General features: G+C 25.7%; 2 protein-coding genes across 2 annotated transcripts; one reads left to right on the forward strand and one right to left on the reverse strand.

Moving 5' to 3' along the window:
• Positions 1–1,728: 1,728 nt before the first annotated feature.
• On the reverse strand, positions 1,729–2,304 carry LOC136087943 (uncharacterized). Its single transcript, XM_065811573.1, has one exon. It carries the CDS (start codon positions 2,302–2,304, stop codon positions 1,729–1,731), a length of 576 nt encoding a protein of 191 aa, XP_065667645.1.
• A 4,310-nt stretch (positions 2,305–6,614) lies between these two features.
• On the forward strand, positions 6,615–7,656 carry LOC101240266 (DNA damage-regulated autophagy modulator protein 1). Its single transcript, XM_065811607.1, has 2 exons — positions 6,615–7,080; positions 7,173–7,656. Exons 1-2 carry the CDS (start codon positions 6,721–6,723, stop codon positions 7,641–7,643), a joined length of 831 nt encoding a protein of 276 aa, XP_065667679.1. The 5' UTR covers positions 6,615–6,720; the 3' UTR covers positions 7,644–7,656.
• The last annotated feature ends 10,394 nt before the right edge of the window (positions 7,657–18,050 follow it).

Below are 18,050 nucleotides of genomic sequence, written 5' to 3' on the forward strand. Positions count from 1 at the left end.
CACTAAAAATGTATTAACTCCTGAAGCGCTTCATAGGTACCGCATGATACTTTAATGCTTCTCATATATAGATAAGAATCATTATGGGACTTAAAACCATGTTGTAGCTTGAAGATTACTAAAAAAGTCGAATGTTATCCATAAAAATCTTTCCCAGCATACCTTGCAGCAAAATTGTATGAGGATATTTAGACAAAATTGCTATTGCAATTACTTGATGGTAATTTTTTCACAACAACATAAAATTCATCTTAGATTTGCATTTTTATGTCCTTAATAACAAAACATAAAAGTTGTAACGATCTGTTATCAAAACTTTTTTGGGTCTTATTTACAATTTTTTGGTAAGCTGGACATAGAAATGAAAGCAAAATAAAAGTTGATTAATTTAACATAATAAAATAATACTTTAAAAAAAAAGTTTCATTTTCTTGTTTTTTCTTTTTTCTTTTATCAAAATAAAAATTTTAACACCAATAATTTACAGTTATTGAGAGTTTAATTTAGTTTTAACTAAAACTTTTAAGCCCATCATTATTTTACTTAATTTAACCCATCAAACAAATTATGTACTATTAATAATTATTAATAGATAAATAGATAGATAAATTATTAATAATTAATAGCCAATAGGTTTACCGGTTTAGCAAAGTATGCATTCCTTAATTTGCTAATCCAGAAGACAAGACCAAAAAGATTAACAATAGAAAAAAATACTCTTTGTTATACTTCTTCGGTTGTCAGGTCATTTAAGATTATGCCTATGGGTAATTCAGTGGATAAACCGTGAAAGTGTTGTTGCCTTAAGGTTTACTGTTGGAGTTATTTTAGCTCTCACGTTTTTATTAGCAGTTTAAAATTATTTATCATAGTTTTCATTATTAAATCTACAACGCTGTTTCCTTCCTTTACATTCTCTAAGCTTGTATGGTTGACTTAAAGCATACCCCATTAAATGCCTTTTTTTTCGTAATAAAATTTAGTTATATATTGTTAAAAAGATTTACGTTTGCATCCACGAAGTTAAATGTAGCAAGCTTTTGTCTAGCAAGTCGTATTAAGAAGTTCAAAAAATTAGAAGTTTCTTATTAAGATGCATATATTAATGTGAACCGCATTAGTTATATTTTTATCAAGAAGCCCATTACTTTAACCGGTACAAAAAAGTTGGACTTAAATTACAAAGCACCAGATTTAGTAAAATAATGTAGATTAGAATCGCAATCATTGTCTTATGAAAAATCATTATTTATTATAAGTTATTTAGACTAAAAAGTTATGCTTTCGTTAGAATCCATTTTATTTTAGTTATTGAAATAAAATTTATATTATTAAAGCATGATTTATATACAAAGTTTTTAGTTTTCGCAAAATAAGTTTTCGATTTTTGTTGCTACTTGGGCTAAAAACGTCATTTGGGGATATTTTTAGTTTCATAACTTAAGATATTTTTCTTTCGTTTTCCATTTAAACTATTTGATAAGCTCTCATGCCGATGATTGCTAATATATGATCAATTTTGATCGAGAAACCGAAAATATATGAGTGAACCCTCAGAATATACGAGTGAATCCAAATCAAGATTACAGCTTAACCATTTCGGTTTTTGTATTACTTTAACGGGTGATGCGGAAGTTATCGAACAAAATAAAAACGTCAATAACTTATTTATAAATAAAAAAACAAACTACTATTATATTTTTTTTAAATAAAGCATTTATCTTTTAATCAAAATATATTATTTTTTAAATGACAAAAAAAAACACCATCTGCAATTGATCTCAATTTTGCTCTGACGCCTTTCATATGCGACTGTAAAAAGTTTAAATCAATTTCTTGTAGTTTTAGTTTAATGCGATCAATCAAAACTTGCTCTGTTGAGGCTTGCCAATCTCCCTCGTAAACCTTCAGTGCCAAATGTCCCCAAATATTTTCAATTGATCGTGCTTGAGGCACATTTGGAGGATTGGATTCTTTATCAACGTGATAGACATATTGGTCCATCCAATTTAGAGAATCTTTAGAATAATGAGAACTTGCTAAATCTGGCCAAAATAAATAGTTAAAGTCTCCATGATACTTGTGAATAAATGGAAGAAGTCGTTTTTCTAAACATTCATTAACATAGATTGATGAATTGATCGCTACAGCCTTGGAAGTGCGAAACAATGGCTCGGACATACCACGGTCAGATATGGCTATCCACATTAATAACTTTTTTGGAAATTTCTCTTTTCCTATAAAACGAACACTTTCTGGGCATGTCTTTTTGTTGTTTGTGTAGTATCCAGAATTTCCAGGCATGTTGTCCCCTGCAAAACAAAAGTATTTTTCGTCATCGATGACTAGGAGCGATTTTGTGTTATAGAGTTGGTTAACTAGTTTCCTGCTTCTTTTTTTTGCCTTTATGTGTTGTTCTATAATGTATTTTGGAGTCTTTTCACGTTTTCTATATTTAATATTCATTTTTTTAACTGACGACCAATTGTCGATTGATTTACACCGAATTTAATACCTATTTTTCTCTGACGGACCCCTTTTCGATTTTTGACAAGTCTCGTTAATTCGGCTTTCTTTTCTCTAGTCCAGGATGTCGGACGACCAGAGTGCTTTCTATCAGAAAACGATTGAACAGTTTCAAGTCTTTTTAGGTTATCATATATTGTACTTCGAGCAAATCCTTCCTTTTCAAAATGATTTTTGATTTTTTTTTTTTACATAAGGTTTATTTACAAAAAACATTTTTAGTCGCTTTCGAAAAGATTCTCGTTCAGCTGCATTTAACCTCATTTTAAATAATTGTGTTTCAAATAATAAAGTTTATATTTTATAGAACGTTTATGCCTACGCATAAAACCACAAAAACTAATTATTATGCTCAAATAATGAAATTAGGATTTGTCCGAAAACTTTCGCATCACCCGTTATTTTAAATAAAACATTCTAAAAAAAAATATATATTTAGAAATTTTTATCAAATTTTTTTCTAAGGTTTTGAAAATTTTTACTTTTTTTGTACTAACTTGTTTTTTTTTTATTCTAATGAAGTTAAAACTTATTTATTTTATTCTAATATTTATTTATTTATTATTTACTTTTTATTCTAATGAAGTTAAAACTTGTATAAACACTTTTTTCTACCTAATATCACATTACCTATTAAATCACAGCTGTCAAGTTTTCTAATCAAAAACCGTGGTCCATCAATATGAAATAATTTCTAAAATAAAATCATTTAAGACCGAAAAAGCATTTCATCGTTTAAACGGCAAACTAAAATGCATCTCCTTAATTCCTGACATATAAATTATAGTTTACGGTGTTTGTTTTCAGACTTTTTGAACTTTCTTCTTCTTTTTTTCTTTCTTGTTTTCAATTTTTTACACTAAAAAAAAAATTTGAGTTTTGTTTTATTGAATTTTTATTTCATTTTAAAAATTAAAGTGTTTTTTTTTAATGAGTGACTAAACGGGCTTTATGAAAAGGTTGTGATGATTAACGCATCATCCGTACCTTCTTTGAGTCTCTGACTCATTATAACAGTATATATACATATATATATAAATATATAAATATATAAATATATAAATATATAAATATATAAATATATATATATATATATATATATATATATATATATATATATATATATATATTATATATATAATATAATAAAATATATATATATAATAAAAAAATTATATGTATATAATAAAAAAAATATATATTTATAATATATTTATATATAATTATATATATATATATATATATTATATATATATATATATATATATATATATATATATATATATATATATATATATATATATATGATATATTTATATATAATTATATATATATAATAAAAAAACATATATATAATAATAAAATATATATATATATATAAAAATTAAAAATATTTTTATCAAGGTTTTTTATGTTTACGATGTTATTTATTTTTTACATGACTACATGAAAATTGTAATATCGTTGTATATGCAACCAGGCACAAATACCACTTTGAACAAATATTTAAAAACTTGTAAAAAATTTATCTGAATCTGAAACCGTAAGCTTAAACATATTCAATTTTTTATTTAAAATATTTTAGTAAAGTCATTAATGAGAGCAAGCTAAATAACTGCAAATAAAGAAGCTGGCTGTTCCGTATTAATTAAAAATTAATTCGCGAACAAATTTTTATTGCACCTTCTAATATCTCGTGCAATCCTGTCCGCTGTCTATATGCTATCTTTCTAAATCGACTACTTCTATCTTTCACTTTAACATATCTTCGTTCTTCCTAAAATCACTTTACTCTTGGTCCGTAGAGCGGGTTATGACGCTCCTTTTGGAGCCGAACTTGTCTTTGCGGTCCTTGGTAATGTGGCCTCTATATGGCAATTAGCCAGAGGAGGATAAACCACAATACCAAATAAAGAAGCTTACGTCGGTATAACAATTAGCCGTATGACGAAATAAATTACAATACAACAAATACAGAGGCTTACGTCAGTATGACAATTAGCCGTATAACGAAATAAATTACAATACAACAAATACAGAAGCTTACGTCAGTATGACAATTAGCCGTATGACGAAATAAATTACAATACAACAAATAAAGAAGCTTAAACATATTGAGAGCTAAGAGTAAGTTAGTGAATAGGGGGTTAATATAACTTTTCCTATAACAGCCCAATATTAAAAAAGTACATATTAAAAAAAAAACGAAAACGAAACTCTAATTATGCCTATTTAATTTAAAATATCTTTTGGATAATCAATATATTGTTTAGATATATCTTCGCAGAGGATGGACAATCTATTCAAATAAAATTCATGGGTTAGTGGGTGGTACTGTTAACAGTTCCATCTTGAGTGAACCACACTTTAATGGATCCGCCGCCTATTACAACTATTTTTGCTATAAATATATATTTTTCTTTAAAAACGTTTTAGAGTCTTTTTGCAATGTATGTTTAGTTTGAAATTCGGTGAAATAATTCAATTTAATAAATCTGCTAACAAAAAAACGCAATCTTGCTCTAGTCACGTTACTAATTAACGAAATTATGAATTTGCAATTTAATTCTTATTTCAACTTTTTTTTATTTGTATTTAGAAAACTCATGAGTGAATTATTAGAATAAAACTAACACCACAAAATATTATTGATTTATGACTGATCGTTTTGGGTAATATATGCCTTTTCAAACAGTTCGTCAGCTCGCCTCTACTTCTCCTAAGTACAAGTTTATTTTTTGAAATTTTATGGTTTTCAATCTAAAACAAAAAAACAAAAATATGGAATGACACTCAATTAGGAGTAGGTTTGTATTGTAACGATGAAGATATAATTACTCGGTGAAACTTTTAAGTCAAGATAATTTTTAAGTCCTTAATTGTTCTATATGCTTTTCTTAAAAATAAAAAATAAAATAAAAATAAAAAATAAACTACCTTTTAAGATGAAGTGTGTTAAAAACTGCTCAATAAAAAAATGGATTAAAATCCGCTCAGTAAATAATAAAAGTAAAAATATTTTCAATTACATCAGCTGTTTATTTTTCAATTTAATTTTCACGTTTTATATGCCATAATTCATTTTCGTATAAATTTGTTTTACTACTAAATTTTAATGACATTTTACATTAAAATGTTTACCAAGTTTAATATCAATAACAAAAATATGTTAAAAATAATTATTTTTTCGTTTATTTTTATTTATATATTCATTAAAATCCTTACCATCAAAATAATTTTTATAAGAAAAGTTCAAATCGATGACAAAAGTAAAAAAGAGGCACTAAAAGTATAATTTACTAATTGTTTTTTGAATTAAATTAATTTTTGTTTCAAAGTTATCCCTTTATCACCTGCTTGCTGTTTGCTAAATGGTAATTGTGAATTGATTAGATTGTATATAGCAAAAGATAAAAAAGCCAGCTTGGAATTATTTATAAAAGGGCTTTTATACTGATTTTTTTTTATTTAAAGTAATACAAGGTTTGCATGACTACCAAAGTTATATTACTCGGTACTTTTATTTAGTACTTGTTTAAAAATCAAATTAAAAAAAAAGACTCAGACAATTAAGAAAATTTTTAATTTGTCTAGTACATAACTTAATTTAAGAAAAATTCTTTAATTTTGCTATATGGAAAAAATATTTATTAAAACCATAATTTTTTAAAGCTGTATTAAGCAGTTTACAATTTTACTGCGTAAATGTTATTTACGTTAAATAAATTGTACATAATAATAAGTTAATAATTTTTTTACTTTAAACATATTCGTATTATATTTGCATTTAAATTGCTGTGAGTTCAATTGCCATTAAAAACGATTAAAGTCCCATAATACTTTTTTTGAAAAATTCCTACAAATGATGTAAAACATGTTATTATATCTCCGTCATGTTCATTTTTAAAACAAATTTTGTAATTTACGTTTTACAACTGTTAAATTTTAAATGAAGGATTAGATGTTTTAAACAATGAATTATTTTATATGTGATGAGGAAATAATAGCACTATTTGTTATCAAGTTTTTTAAGATTCTTTAAGTTTTTAACGCAGGTGCAAAAGTTTAAGCAGACGGTTTCAAACATAAATTATTAAAAACATATTTTTTAACATTTCAAAAGTTTGCGCGTATTTCACTGTTATTGAAAATTTAAACCTATATAGAGTTTATGCTAAATGAGTAACACTTATCATGACAATTAATTCATTTGGATTAGGTTATTTGCCTGTTTTATGGTCATTATTATCTGTGTTTGCATTTATTGGCGCTTACGTCACTGCTGTTTTGGAAGGTCACGTTTATTATTTTCTTCCATCCATAGGTGACACTGGAACAAAAGATCCTGAGTCCAACATTTTTTCTTTGTTAATGAATATTTCCGTAATAATCGGTCTTTCGAATTACATAATCAGATATTTTCAATGTCAATATCAAGCTAGGCAATGTGCCAATGAAAGAGAGGCAATCTATAAATATAACAGAGTATCACTATTGTTAGCAGTTGGAAGTATCTTAGGCGGACTTATTGTTGTAAATATCTCATTGAGAAAGGTGTTGTATTTGTTTATATTTCTAGTATTGTAATTTATAAAAAAAAAAAATTTAAACTTTTAAAACACTAAATATCTTTTTATACCTTTTAGGAGTATTATTTACTCGAAATACACGATGCCGGTGCCATAGTTTTCTTTTTGTTTACTACGATGTATTTTTGGGTCCAGACTATTTTGAGTTACAAAGTAGCAAAATTTGGATTGATATCGTCATTAATGTGTCATGTGAGATGTTTTTTAATTTTTACTATCAGTGTTTTTTTATGCATTCACGTCGTGACTTCAATACTCAGCTATGAAATATTTATCAATTATAATTTGCAACATACTATTGCGCAATGGGTCCCTGGAGACTTTGGTTACTTAATTCATGTAGTAAGCAACTCATCAGAATGGCTGAGTGCTATGTTAATTACAATTTATGTTTTGACTTATTTTGAAGAATTTCAGCATGTTGTGTTATTGATTGACTGTCAAGAAAGATCCCCAATGGTTGAGTTTTATGACAGTGTTGGAGTTTATTCAAACTGGAAGTTTATGAACGAGGAAAATAATAACTAATATATATATATATATATATATATATATATATATATACATATATATATATATATATGTATATATATATATTTATATATATATTTATATATGTATATATATATATATATATATACATATATATACATATATATATATATATATATATATATATATATATATATATATATATATATATATATATATATATATATATATATATATATATATATATATATATATATATATATATATATATACAGTGGCGGCGTTAGGGTAGAGCCTGGTTGGACGATGGCCCAGGGCGCCGAATATAAAGGGGCGAAACTAATTGGTTATTTTACTGTTTGCCTTTTTTTTGAATTTTGAATGGGGTTAAATTGAGCTAGGGGCGCCGAAGAAATCTCGCCCAGGGCGCTGGTAGTGCTAAAACCGGCACTGTATATATACATATATACATATATATACATATATATATATATATATATATATATATATATATATATATATATATATATATATATATATATATATATATATATATATATATATACACGTATATATATACGTATATATATATATATATATATATATATATATATATATATATATATATATATATATATATATTTACACATGTATATATATACATATATAAATATATATATATATATATATATATATATATATTTATATTAATATATATATATATATATATATATATATATATATATATATATATATATATATATATATATATATATATATATATATATATATATATATATATATATATATATATATATATATATATATATATATATATATATATATATATATGTATTTATATATAGTAAGCAATATTTTCAAAGCAACGCTAAGGTTGGAAACAAAGTTTGTTTTTGAGATTGTTATTGTCGAACGTTGTTATTAGTTTGAGCACTTCATTTATGGGTTTTTTTCTAAAAGCGCAGAAACTGCAGAAATTTTAAATGCTAGTTCTATTCCATTTATGCCAACAGAGTTGTCATCATTTCAATTATTTTGAAAATCCTTGAAGTATTTTAAAAGAGTTTCTTTAAACATGTGTTTTAAGTTGCATATGTTATACAAGATTTGAAAATAGTTTCTATGGTGATTAAGTTGGTCAAATCTTGTATCTAGCGCGTTTAGTGTTTGATCATTTGTAAATTAAAAAAAATATCCATTTTATACTTTTCTTTAGAATTTTTTGATTGGTTTATCTTGTATTTTGAAGGGGAAAGTGGGAGTTTTTTCTTTTAACTCGGTGTCATGGAGTTATTGATTTAAAATTAGAATCAACGTCAAATTTATTATCTAGCTCTTTTGTATCAACAATAATTTCATTAAAGGATTCAACGATTTTAGATCTAAAAAAAACATTTGAAGTTTTGTAAAATATCAAGTGCTGATGTTAAATCGTAATCTCGTTTGCAGGATTTTGTCTATTGGATTAATATTTTATTCTAAATAACCATTGATCACAAAAGCTTTAGTTGTTTACTACAATTTAGTAAACTAGGGGTCTTCTTTTATCAAATTATTTATTCAAGGTTTTTATAAATGCTTAGCAAGGCATCGTTAAAATCTCTTAATTATATCCTCAAAGGCTCTGAGGCCTCTATCCTACTTTCCCAACTAGTATCACTCAACGGTTTCAAAGTTAGTCCTTGATCATGCTTTAAAAGTATTGCCCTTTAAAAAATAGATACCGAAGTAAAAGACACAGAACAAAGAATGTGCAAATTTAAATTTATAATTCTTGATTGCATTTTTGTATTATAACCTTTCATATCGGACTCATTGTCATATTCCTGCCCTCTAATATACTGCAAATTTAAACCCAAATTATTAAGTTTTCCAACCAAAAATTTGTTTTCCTGTTGACCTTTCAAGTGAAAGAATGTCCTGAAAGTTTTTATTAATTTTTATTTCAGCCTCACTAGAATCAAATTTATTGATATGTCAAGGTTGCAATCTAATAATATGCAAAAGTATTTTGATCATTTATATCATAAATTATATGGGATTTTACATTTTGATGCAGCAAGTTTAATATTTCGTTTTACATTTCTGTGGCTTTTAGTCAATTATGGTAAGTGCCAAATTGGTCATTTTGAGATAATTATGCAGTTTTGTTATATTTCGTTAGATCTTTTATTTGGTCAAACTATGATTGCTGTAGTTTATGCAGAATTATCTATAGCTGATTGGTCCATAGTTTATTTTTTATTATTACCCGATTTATGGCAACAAATCAAATTTTCAATCTCTTCTCCTGCTAAATGTCATATTTGCACTTATCATAAATTGACCTATTGCCACAGATGTATTTCCTAAAATAGTGAAACTTAATTTCTATTTTTTTAAGCACTCTGTGCACGTGTTCTTCTGTTGTTGAAATTTCAAATTCTAGGCCACAATACTGGATCTGTACTTAAACCTTGTAGAGCACTGCCCGTATGTGCCAGACTGATTCCAATGTTATAGTGCTTTCATTTGGCATTAGCAACGGTGTTGTGTCACTTTCAGTTTATTTAAAAATCTTGTTCATATTTTGGTCATTCTCCGCCGATATTTTTTTTATAATTGGAATTTGATTTTTTGCGTTTTTTTAGATTTGGTAAAAAAAGACAGATCCTAAAGATAATTCTTTAATGCACCAGCTTGTTTTTGTCTTGGTGTCTTCATTTTCATCCTTCGCATTTTATACTTGTCACCAGACAGTTTAATTTTCCCGCTCTTGGACATTTAAAACAATATCTCTTAGACTAAATAATGTAAAATTAAAAGTGATAATATAAAAAGCTAAGAATTATTAAACCAAAAAAATACAATTTTATTTTTTTAAATATATGTTAAACTTTATCAAAAACATAACGGTCACGGCAAAAAGTTTTTTGTTAAAAGTGCAAAGAGTTTTTTGTTAAACCAGCGAAAGAATTAAACTGAAGAACAGCAAATATTAACTTTACTTGAAATTTTTTAAAAAGTTATTTTTGAAACATTAAACTTTTTTTTTTGTAAAGATGTTAACTGAATATATAATAATAACTAGTGGGATACCCTGTGCAATGGCGGGAAGAATTAGTTGACGTTTTAAAGTAGTTAAATTACATTTTAAATTTATTCTTTCAAGAATATAGCTACTGCATAGCTCGCTACATAGCTACAACAATTAATACAATAAAAAAGAGTTCATAATGCCACCCGGAGGCAGATTAATTTTCTGCCTTTGGAGCCAGTTAAAAGAACATTTGCCGCCTAAATTACTACGAATCGTTAAAAATAATTAAAGTTTGCAGCTTAAAAAATTTTCTGGGAGGCAGAATTTATTGGTGCCCAGCCTCCAAATGAAATTTTGGACGCAAAGTCATTTGAAGGTCGCCTTTAATGGCTTCTGTCTTTCAGCTGGATGAAGCCGCCAAATTGGAGGCAAATATTTGCTTTCTGCCGGCGGATGTAATGAAAAACGATTATACGCTTGTTTTTAAGTTAATGAGCAATTAAAATATTAATTAGGAACAATAACCTTATATTTTTATTTTTAATAATTAGATGTTGAAAAATATTAACCAAGTGTTATATCGAAAATTGTAAATTTAACATTCATTAAAAATTTGTGACCTTGTTGTATTTCGCTAAGACAAATGACAAATTACAACAAAAAAACAACTACAAATTCAATTCACAACCTATAAAACATTAAAAAAGTATTGATTCTCTACTTTTAAATGTTTAAAAGTTTAAAACTTTCGAAAGTTTAAAACCTTTAAAACTTTTTAAACTTAATTTTAACCTTATTTAAACGTTTAAAGTTCAAAAATTTAAAACATTTGAAGACCTTTAAAAGTTTGAAGATGTTTATGTCGAGTATTAAAGTTTTTAACTATTTCAGCTACGTTTCTTTTTTTACGTTGCCCACCTATAAAATGCCTACCCGGGAAAATAAGTTTTATAGAATTTCTATAACCTTTTGGAACATATGGTCTATAGAAATGCTATAGAATTCTATAGAATTTCTATAGAATGTCTATAGAAATTGCTATAAAACTTTTTTCCATAAAATAAAAAGTAGAAAAAAAAGTTCCATTGGAATTTCTATTAAAATTAACAGAGATTCTATAGAAATTCTATAGAATTCTTTCGAATTTCTATAGACCATATGTTCTAAAAGTTTATAGAAATTCTATAAAACTTTTTTTCCTGGGTACAGGCATTATTTGTGATTAACCTCTAATTTTCAATACAAAAAAATAACCGTATGCGTATAACAAATGCGTAATTTATCTGACAAAATAAAAACGTCAATAACTTATTTATTAATAAGTTAATAACCACCTGCAATTGATCTCAATTTTGCTCTGACGCCTTTCATAAGCGACTGTAAAAAATTTATATTGATTTCTTGTAGTTTTAATTTAATTCGATCAATCAAAAGGTTTACGAGGGAGATTGGTACGCTCTGTTGAAGCGTACCAATCTCCCTCGTAAACCTTTTGTGCCAAATGTCCCCAAAAGTTTTCAATTGGTCGTGCTTGAGGCACGTTTGGGGGATTAGATTCTTTATCAACGTAATAGACATTTTAGTTAATTTAATTTAGAGAATCTTTAGAATAATGAGAACTTGCTAAATCGGATAAAAAAAATAGTTAAAGCCTCCACGATACTTGTGAATGAACGGAAGAAGTCATTTTTATAAACATTCATCAATATAGATCGACATACCACGGTCAGATATGGATATCCACGTTAATAATTTTTTTGAAAACTTCTCTTTTCCTATAAAACGAACTCTTTCTGCGTATGTTTTTTTCTTGTTTGTGCAGTATCCAGAATTTCCAGGCATATTGTCCCCTGCAAAAAAAAATTATTTTTCGCCATCGATGACCAGAAGCGATTTCGTGTAATAGAGTTGGTTAACCAGTTTCCTGCTTCTTTTCTTTGCCTTTAATCTCAATGGGCACATGGACGTCCGTAGTATGTCCATGGACGTACAAAATGGTCCGTTTGGACGTCCATTGTACGTACCCAAAGAAACAACTTTCGTCCATCCTTTTCGCCACTCCATTTCTAACAACTATAAAAAATAGAGTCTTGATGTAATAAATGAGGTCTTTTTTTTCCGCAAGATCTAAATTTGATACACTCGTATTTAGGTATTCAACACGTGTGGCTTAAGGATAATAACAAGGTTATTGCATAAATAATTAAACCCCAGTATTGAAAGAAATCATTACAAAAAAATAAAAAGAATCATATTTTAAACGATATTAATATATAAATACAAACTAGCAAAAACATTATTTTTTGGCTCGTTTTAATATGTCACTAATTTCACACTCGATATGGGTCGCATCATAACCAATTTTGCCACCAACAATAGTATTTAAAGAAGTTATTATCACAAAATTAAGAAATATTTATCGCAAAATTCTCTGTCAATCATAGAGAATGCTTTAGAAAACCAAAATTAAACAATTAAATGCAAAAGCAAAGTAAAGAAACTTTGCTTTTGAATTTGATTTCCAAAAAGCCAACAAACTAAATGACATCCATAATAAAAATTTAAATTAGAATACTTCTTATTTGTTTTGGAAAGTCATACATAAAAAACTAAATTAAAATAAAAAACAACCACAATAACAATTACAAATAATGAATAGGAGAAAACGAGCAATGACTACTGTTTCACGTTCTACTATTTACTGTTAACAAAAATATTTCACTCTTATATAAGATGCAATAGCTAAAAGCTAGCATTCAAGGCTCACCTTTTATGCATTTATAATAAGGAGTGCTCGTAAATTTACTTTTTTCCATCCTTGCTAAACAATGCCTGTATTTCATGATTGCATTCAAAACATTTTTAACAGTTTTCCGCGAAAAAGCTCCCACTCCTCTCGTTTGAGTAACCTTAAAATTTAAAATAAATTAAATTTTGAATTAATCACTTTTCTTTCCAAGTTTATATATATATATAATATATATATATATATATATATATATATATATATATATATATATATATATATATATATATATACATATCTTTATATATATATATATAATATATATATATTTATATATATATAAATAATATATATATATATATATATATATATACATATATATATATATATATATACAAATATACATATATACACATATATAAACTTTTAGCTTTCAACTTAACACTAAACTTAAAAACCAGCCCTGACAAACAAGGTTCCTATGGTTAGATATAAGTTGAGCACGGTACTTTAAGGGGCGTGGTAAGTATCAAACTTGGATTTTCTTGTTTAAAAAACAAGCGCGTCACAACACCACAGCTATTACTATTGTTAAAATAACTATTAATATATTCACTAAAACTCTTACACATCCAGTCATCGCAATAATAAAAATTGAAGTATAGATTTTTATTGTCAAAGTGAGTGAACATTAGAAATTACCTTGCATTTTCTTTTATTTGAACTATTTTTAAAATATTTTTAATATTATTGAATCTCTCAACTGAATTTATTAGTTTTTTTTCTCCAAATTTTCATCATTCAAATTAAAATCATCATCTCCACTTTGTTTGATATTTTTAAGCCTATCAAGGATTTGGGCTTGCGAATCTTAAATCCGCTGAAAATTTTTCTGCAAATATAAAGCAAAGTGTATCGAAATTCTAAATAAAGAATAAAATCAAAAAAATAGATACACGGATACATTCATGTATCAACAAGATATATAAATGTATTCTAGATACATGAATGTTGCAACATTAAAAATTCTTTTAAATTAAATTAATATTTTAACAGTTTTAAAATCATGGTTCCAATAATAACCTTGCTGTTTCATCTCTTATGAAAATGATATTGAAAAAATTTATAAATATTTTTTTTTTTAATTCAAATAAAAAACAAAATGAAACTCACGTTAAACTGTCATCTCTTGAACTGAAACTCTACTTTCACTAGTTTTTCTTAACTTCTCAACGCATTTACAACTTTTTCTATCATTATTGTTAATAATTTTACAAGAATTAAAAGCTAAAAGTTACAAAAAAGAGCTACTTTCTTTTTTTCTTTAACTTTCAACTTGTTCAAACCTAAATTCATTAAGTATATAAATATATATAAATATATATATATATATATATATATATATATATATATATATATATATATATATATATATATATATATATATATATATATATATATATATATATATATATACATATATATATATGTATATATATATAAATATATATAAATATATATATATATATAAATATATATATATATATATATATATATATATATATATATATATATATATATCTATATAATTATATAATATATATATATTTATATAATATATATATTTACATAATATATATATTTATATAATATATATATTTATATAATATATATATATATATATATATATATATATATATATATATATATATATATATATATATATATATATATATATGTATATATATATATATATATATATATATATATATATATATATATATATATATATATATATATATATATATATATATATATGTATATATATATATATATATATATATATATGTATATATAAACTCATTTATCTTACGCACTAATAAAGCTCAAGTAATATAAATCTTGGCTGAATGATTAATTATATAATAGTCAAAGTGAACCATAAAAAGTTCGAGGACGTAGAATAGTACTAATAAAATAGTACGTCCTCGTATTTTATTATTTACGTAAAATAATAAATGATAAAATAGAACGAGGACGTACTATTTTGGACTTGGACGTTTACGGACGTCCATTGGACGTCCAACGTTTTCTATATTTAACATTCACTTTTTTTAACTGACGACCAATTGTCGATTGATTAACACCGAATTAAAAACCTATGTTTCTCTGACTGACCCCTTGTTGATTGCTGACAACTCTCGTTGATTCGGCTTTCTTTTCTCTAATTCAGGATGTTGGACAACCAGGGTGCTTTCTATCAGATAAGGATTAAACAGTTTCAAGTCTTTTTAGGTTATCATATATTGTACTTTGAGCAAACCTTTCCTTTTCAAAATGATTTACGATTTCTTTTTTATTTTATATTAGGTTTATTTAAAAAAAACATTTTGAGTCGCTTTCGAAAAGATTCTCGTTCAGCAGCATTTAACCTCATCTTAAAAAAGTTGTGTTTCAAATAAATTTTATATTTTATAGAACGTTTATGCCTACGCATAAAATCACAGAAACAAATTATTATGCTCAAATAATTAATTTCAGATTTGCCTGATAAATTTCGCATCACCCGTTAGGAAAATGATCCTTAAAGGAAAGCAAACTTAAGATTAAAGTTTTTGTAAAAGAAAGGCTTGGCATATTAAGCAAAGTTTGTATTGAAAGGGCGCATAGAACAGGAAAAGGAACGCTGAAACAACAACAACAAATAAACAATTGTTGCAAAATTTTTAATTTAAAAAGATAAAAAAAAATGTTATAAAAAAAATACCAATTTATTCAAATTGGTACTTTGAACTTTACGAAATTGGTACTTTACGAAAGAATGTTCTTAAATCAAGATTTTCGTTCTTCAGAAATAGAGCGAAAAAAAAAAAATCTTCTTTTCGCAAAAAATGAAGATATTTTAGCAATTGGTTAGTATGCTAAAGCTGCGTTCAATGAAATAACTATTCAGGATTTTTAAATGAGTTTTTCTTCTTATTACTGGATTACAAATTAAAAAAATGGATTCAAAAGAATCTATTGATTTTTTTTGTTTTTTTGTTTTGTTTTGTTTTAGGTGCCTCAACAAGATTGGTCTTGTCATAGAGCAAAGCAGGAGAACATTTAACTATAAAGTTCGCGCCTCCTTTTTTACCAATGACACGAAATATGCATAGAGCTCGCTTAGAACTTTGGATCTCTTGCTTCTAAATCATGTAAACAACTACTGCGACACTGCCGCTCATTTGTTTGAAATAAATTAATTAAATTAGTTTTTTTAAATTAATTAATTTATTTCAAACTCAATAAAGCTACAATAAATAAGTTAAATTAGATTTTTAATCTAATTTAGTTAAATTATTTCATTTAAAATTTAACTTAATCCAATTAATTTTAAATTTAATTCAAACTAATGATTTTTTACTGGACAATAGTAATGATCCTGACCTAAATTATTTTAGTAGGGCAGGCGCTCTAAAAAAATTAATGCAGTTTATTGTATACCAAAAATTTAAAAGAATTTCTTGAACCTGATAAAAATAATTTGATTCATAAAAACAGAAAAACTTTAAATTTAAAAATTTTTTCAATTTAATTGAGGAAAATTTAAACATTTTTAGCGTAATTTGCTCAACTGAAACATGGTGTGATTCTGATGTTTTTTTATCTGAATATCAATTAATCTCAGCGCTAAAAACCAATAAGTGTGGTGGCGGCGTGATTATTTATGTAAAAAAATACTTGAAACTATGAAATAGGTATGACATTAGTATCTCTGTCATACCTGTTTAAATCTGAGTACCTCTTTATTACAATAAAGAGGTTTATCAATTGAATTAATAATTGAAAAAGTTAAAGATATTATTAAAAGATGTTGTTAGCGCCATTTTTTGGATTAATAGAAAGTTTTAGTTCATATTTACATCATGACATAGCAGGGTACCGTTGCAGTTCTAAAAATAGATTTGATAAACTTTTGGCAAAGCGAAATGCGGACATACAAAACAAAATACTAAGAAACTTACTACCAATTCTGAAGAAAATGTGTATACAAGTGCAATAAAACAATGTTATTAGGACTTATTCTTATCAGATTTTTGCTACCTTAAACGTTTAGCCAGCTGGTGTAACTTAAAAAAAGGATAGGAATAACCGAAGATTCGATGATAAACTTGAAAAAAAGGATCAAAGAAAAATAAAGCTTTCGAAATTATATATTTTAACAAAAGGCTTACATCTTGTAGATTTTCCTGTCAAAAATAATGAAAATAATATTAACAAATGGTACAAACAATATGTATAATCATCATAACAAAGAAATTTGTACACTCTTTATTAGGTCTGATATAAATACAGAATGCAGCATTGTTGATTTTAATACTGGAAATAGCCATGACTTTATTGTTGATTTTTTATAACATTTGGTACTTTATTATATGAACATGAAAAATATAATTTTATCGCTTTAATGAATCTTAATTTTCTACTGTTGTGACTTCCTTAGACCAGCAAACTATCACCTTTCATACTTCATCTCAAGGAGTATGAGGGTTAAAACAAAATCTTCATAGTTATCCTAACAAAAGCATAAGCATGTTTCAAATTTTACACCAGTGTAGTATTAGTGATGTGGCTTCATTTCAGAAGTTTGGAACTATGGAGTTTATTAACTTTC

This window comes from Hydra vulgaris, chromosome 12, assembly GCF_038396675.1.
Source record: "Hydra vulgaris chromosome 12, alternate assembly HydraT2T_AEP".
Classification (NCBI taxonomy): Eukaryota; Metazoa; Cnidaria; class Hydrozoa; order Anthoathecata; family Hydridae; genus Hydra; species Hydra vulgaris.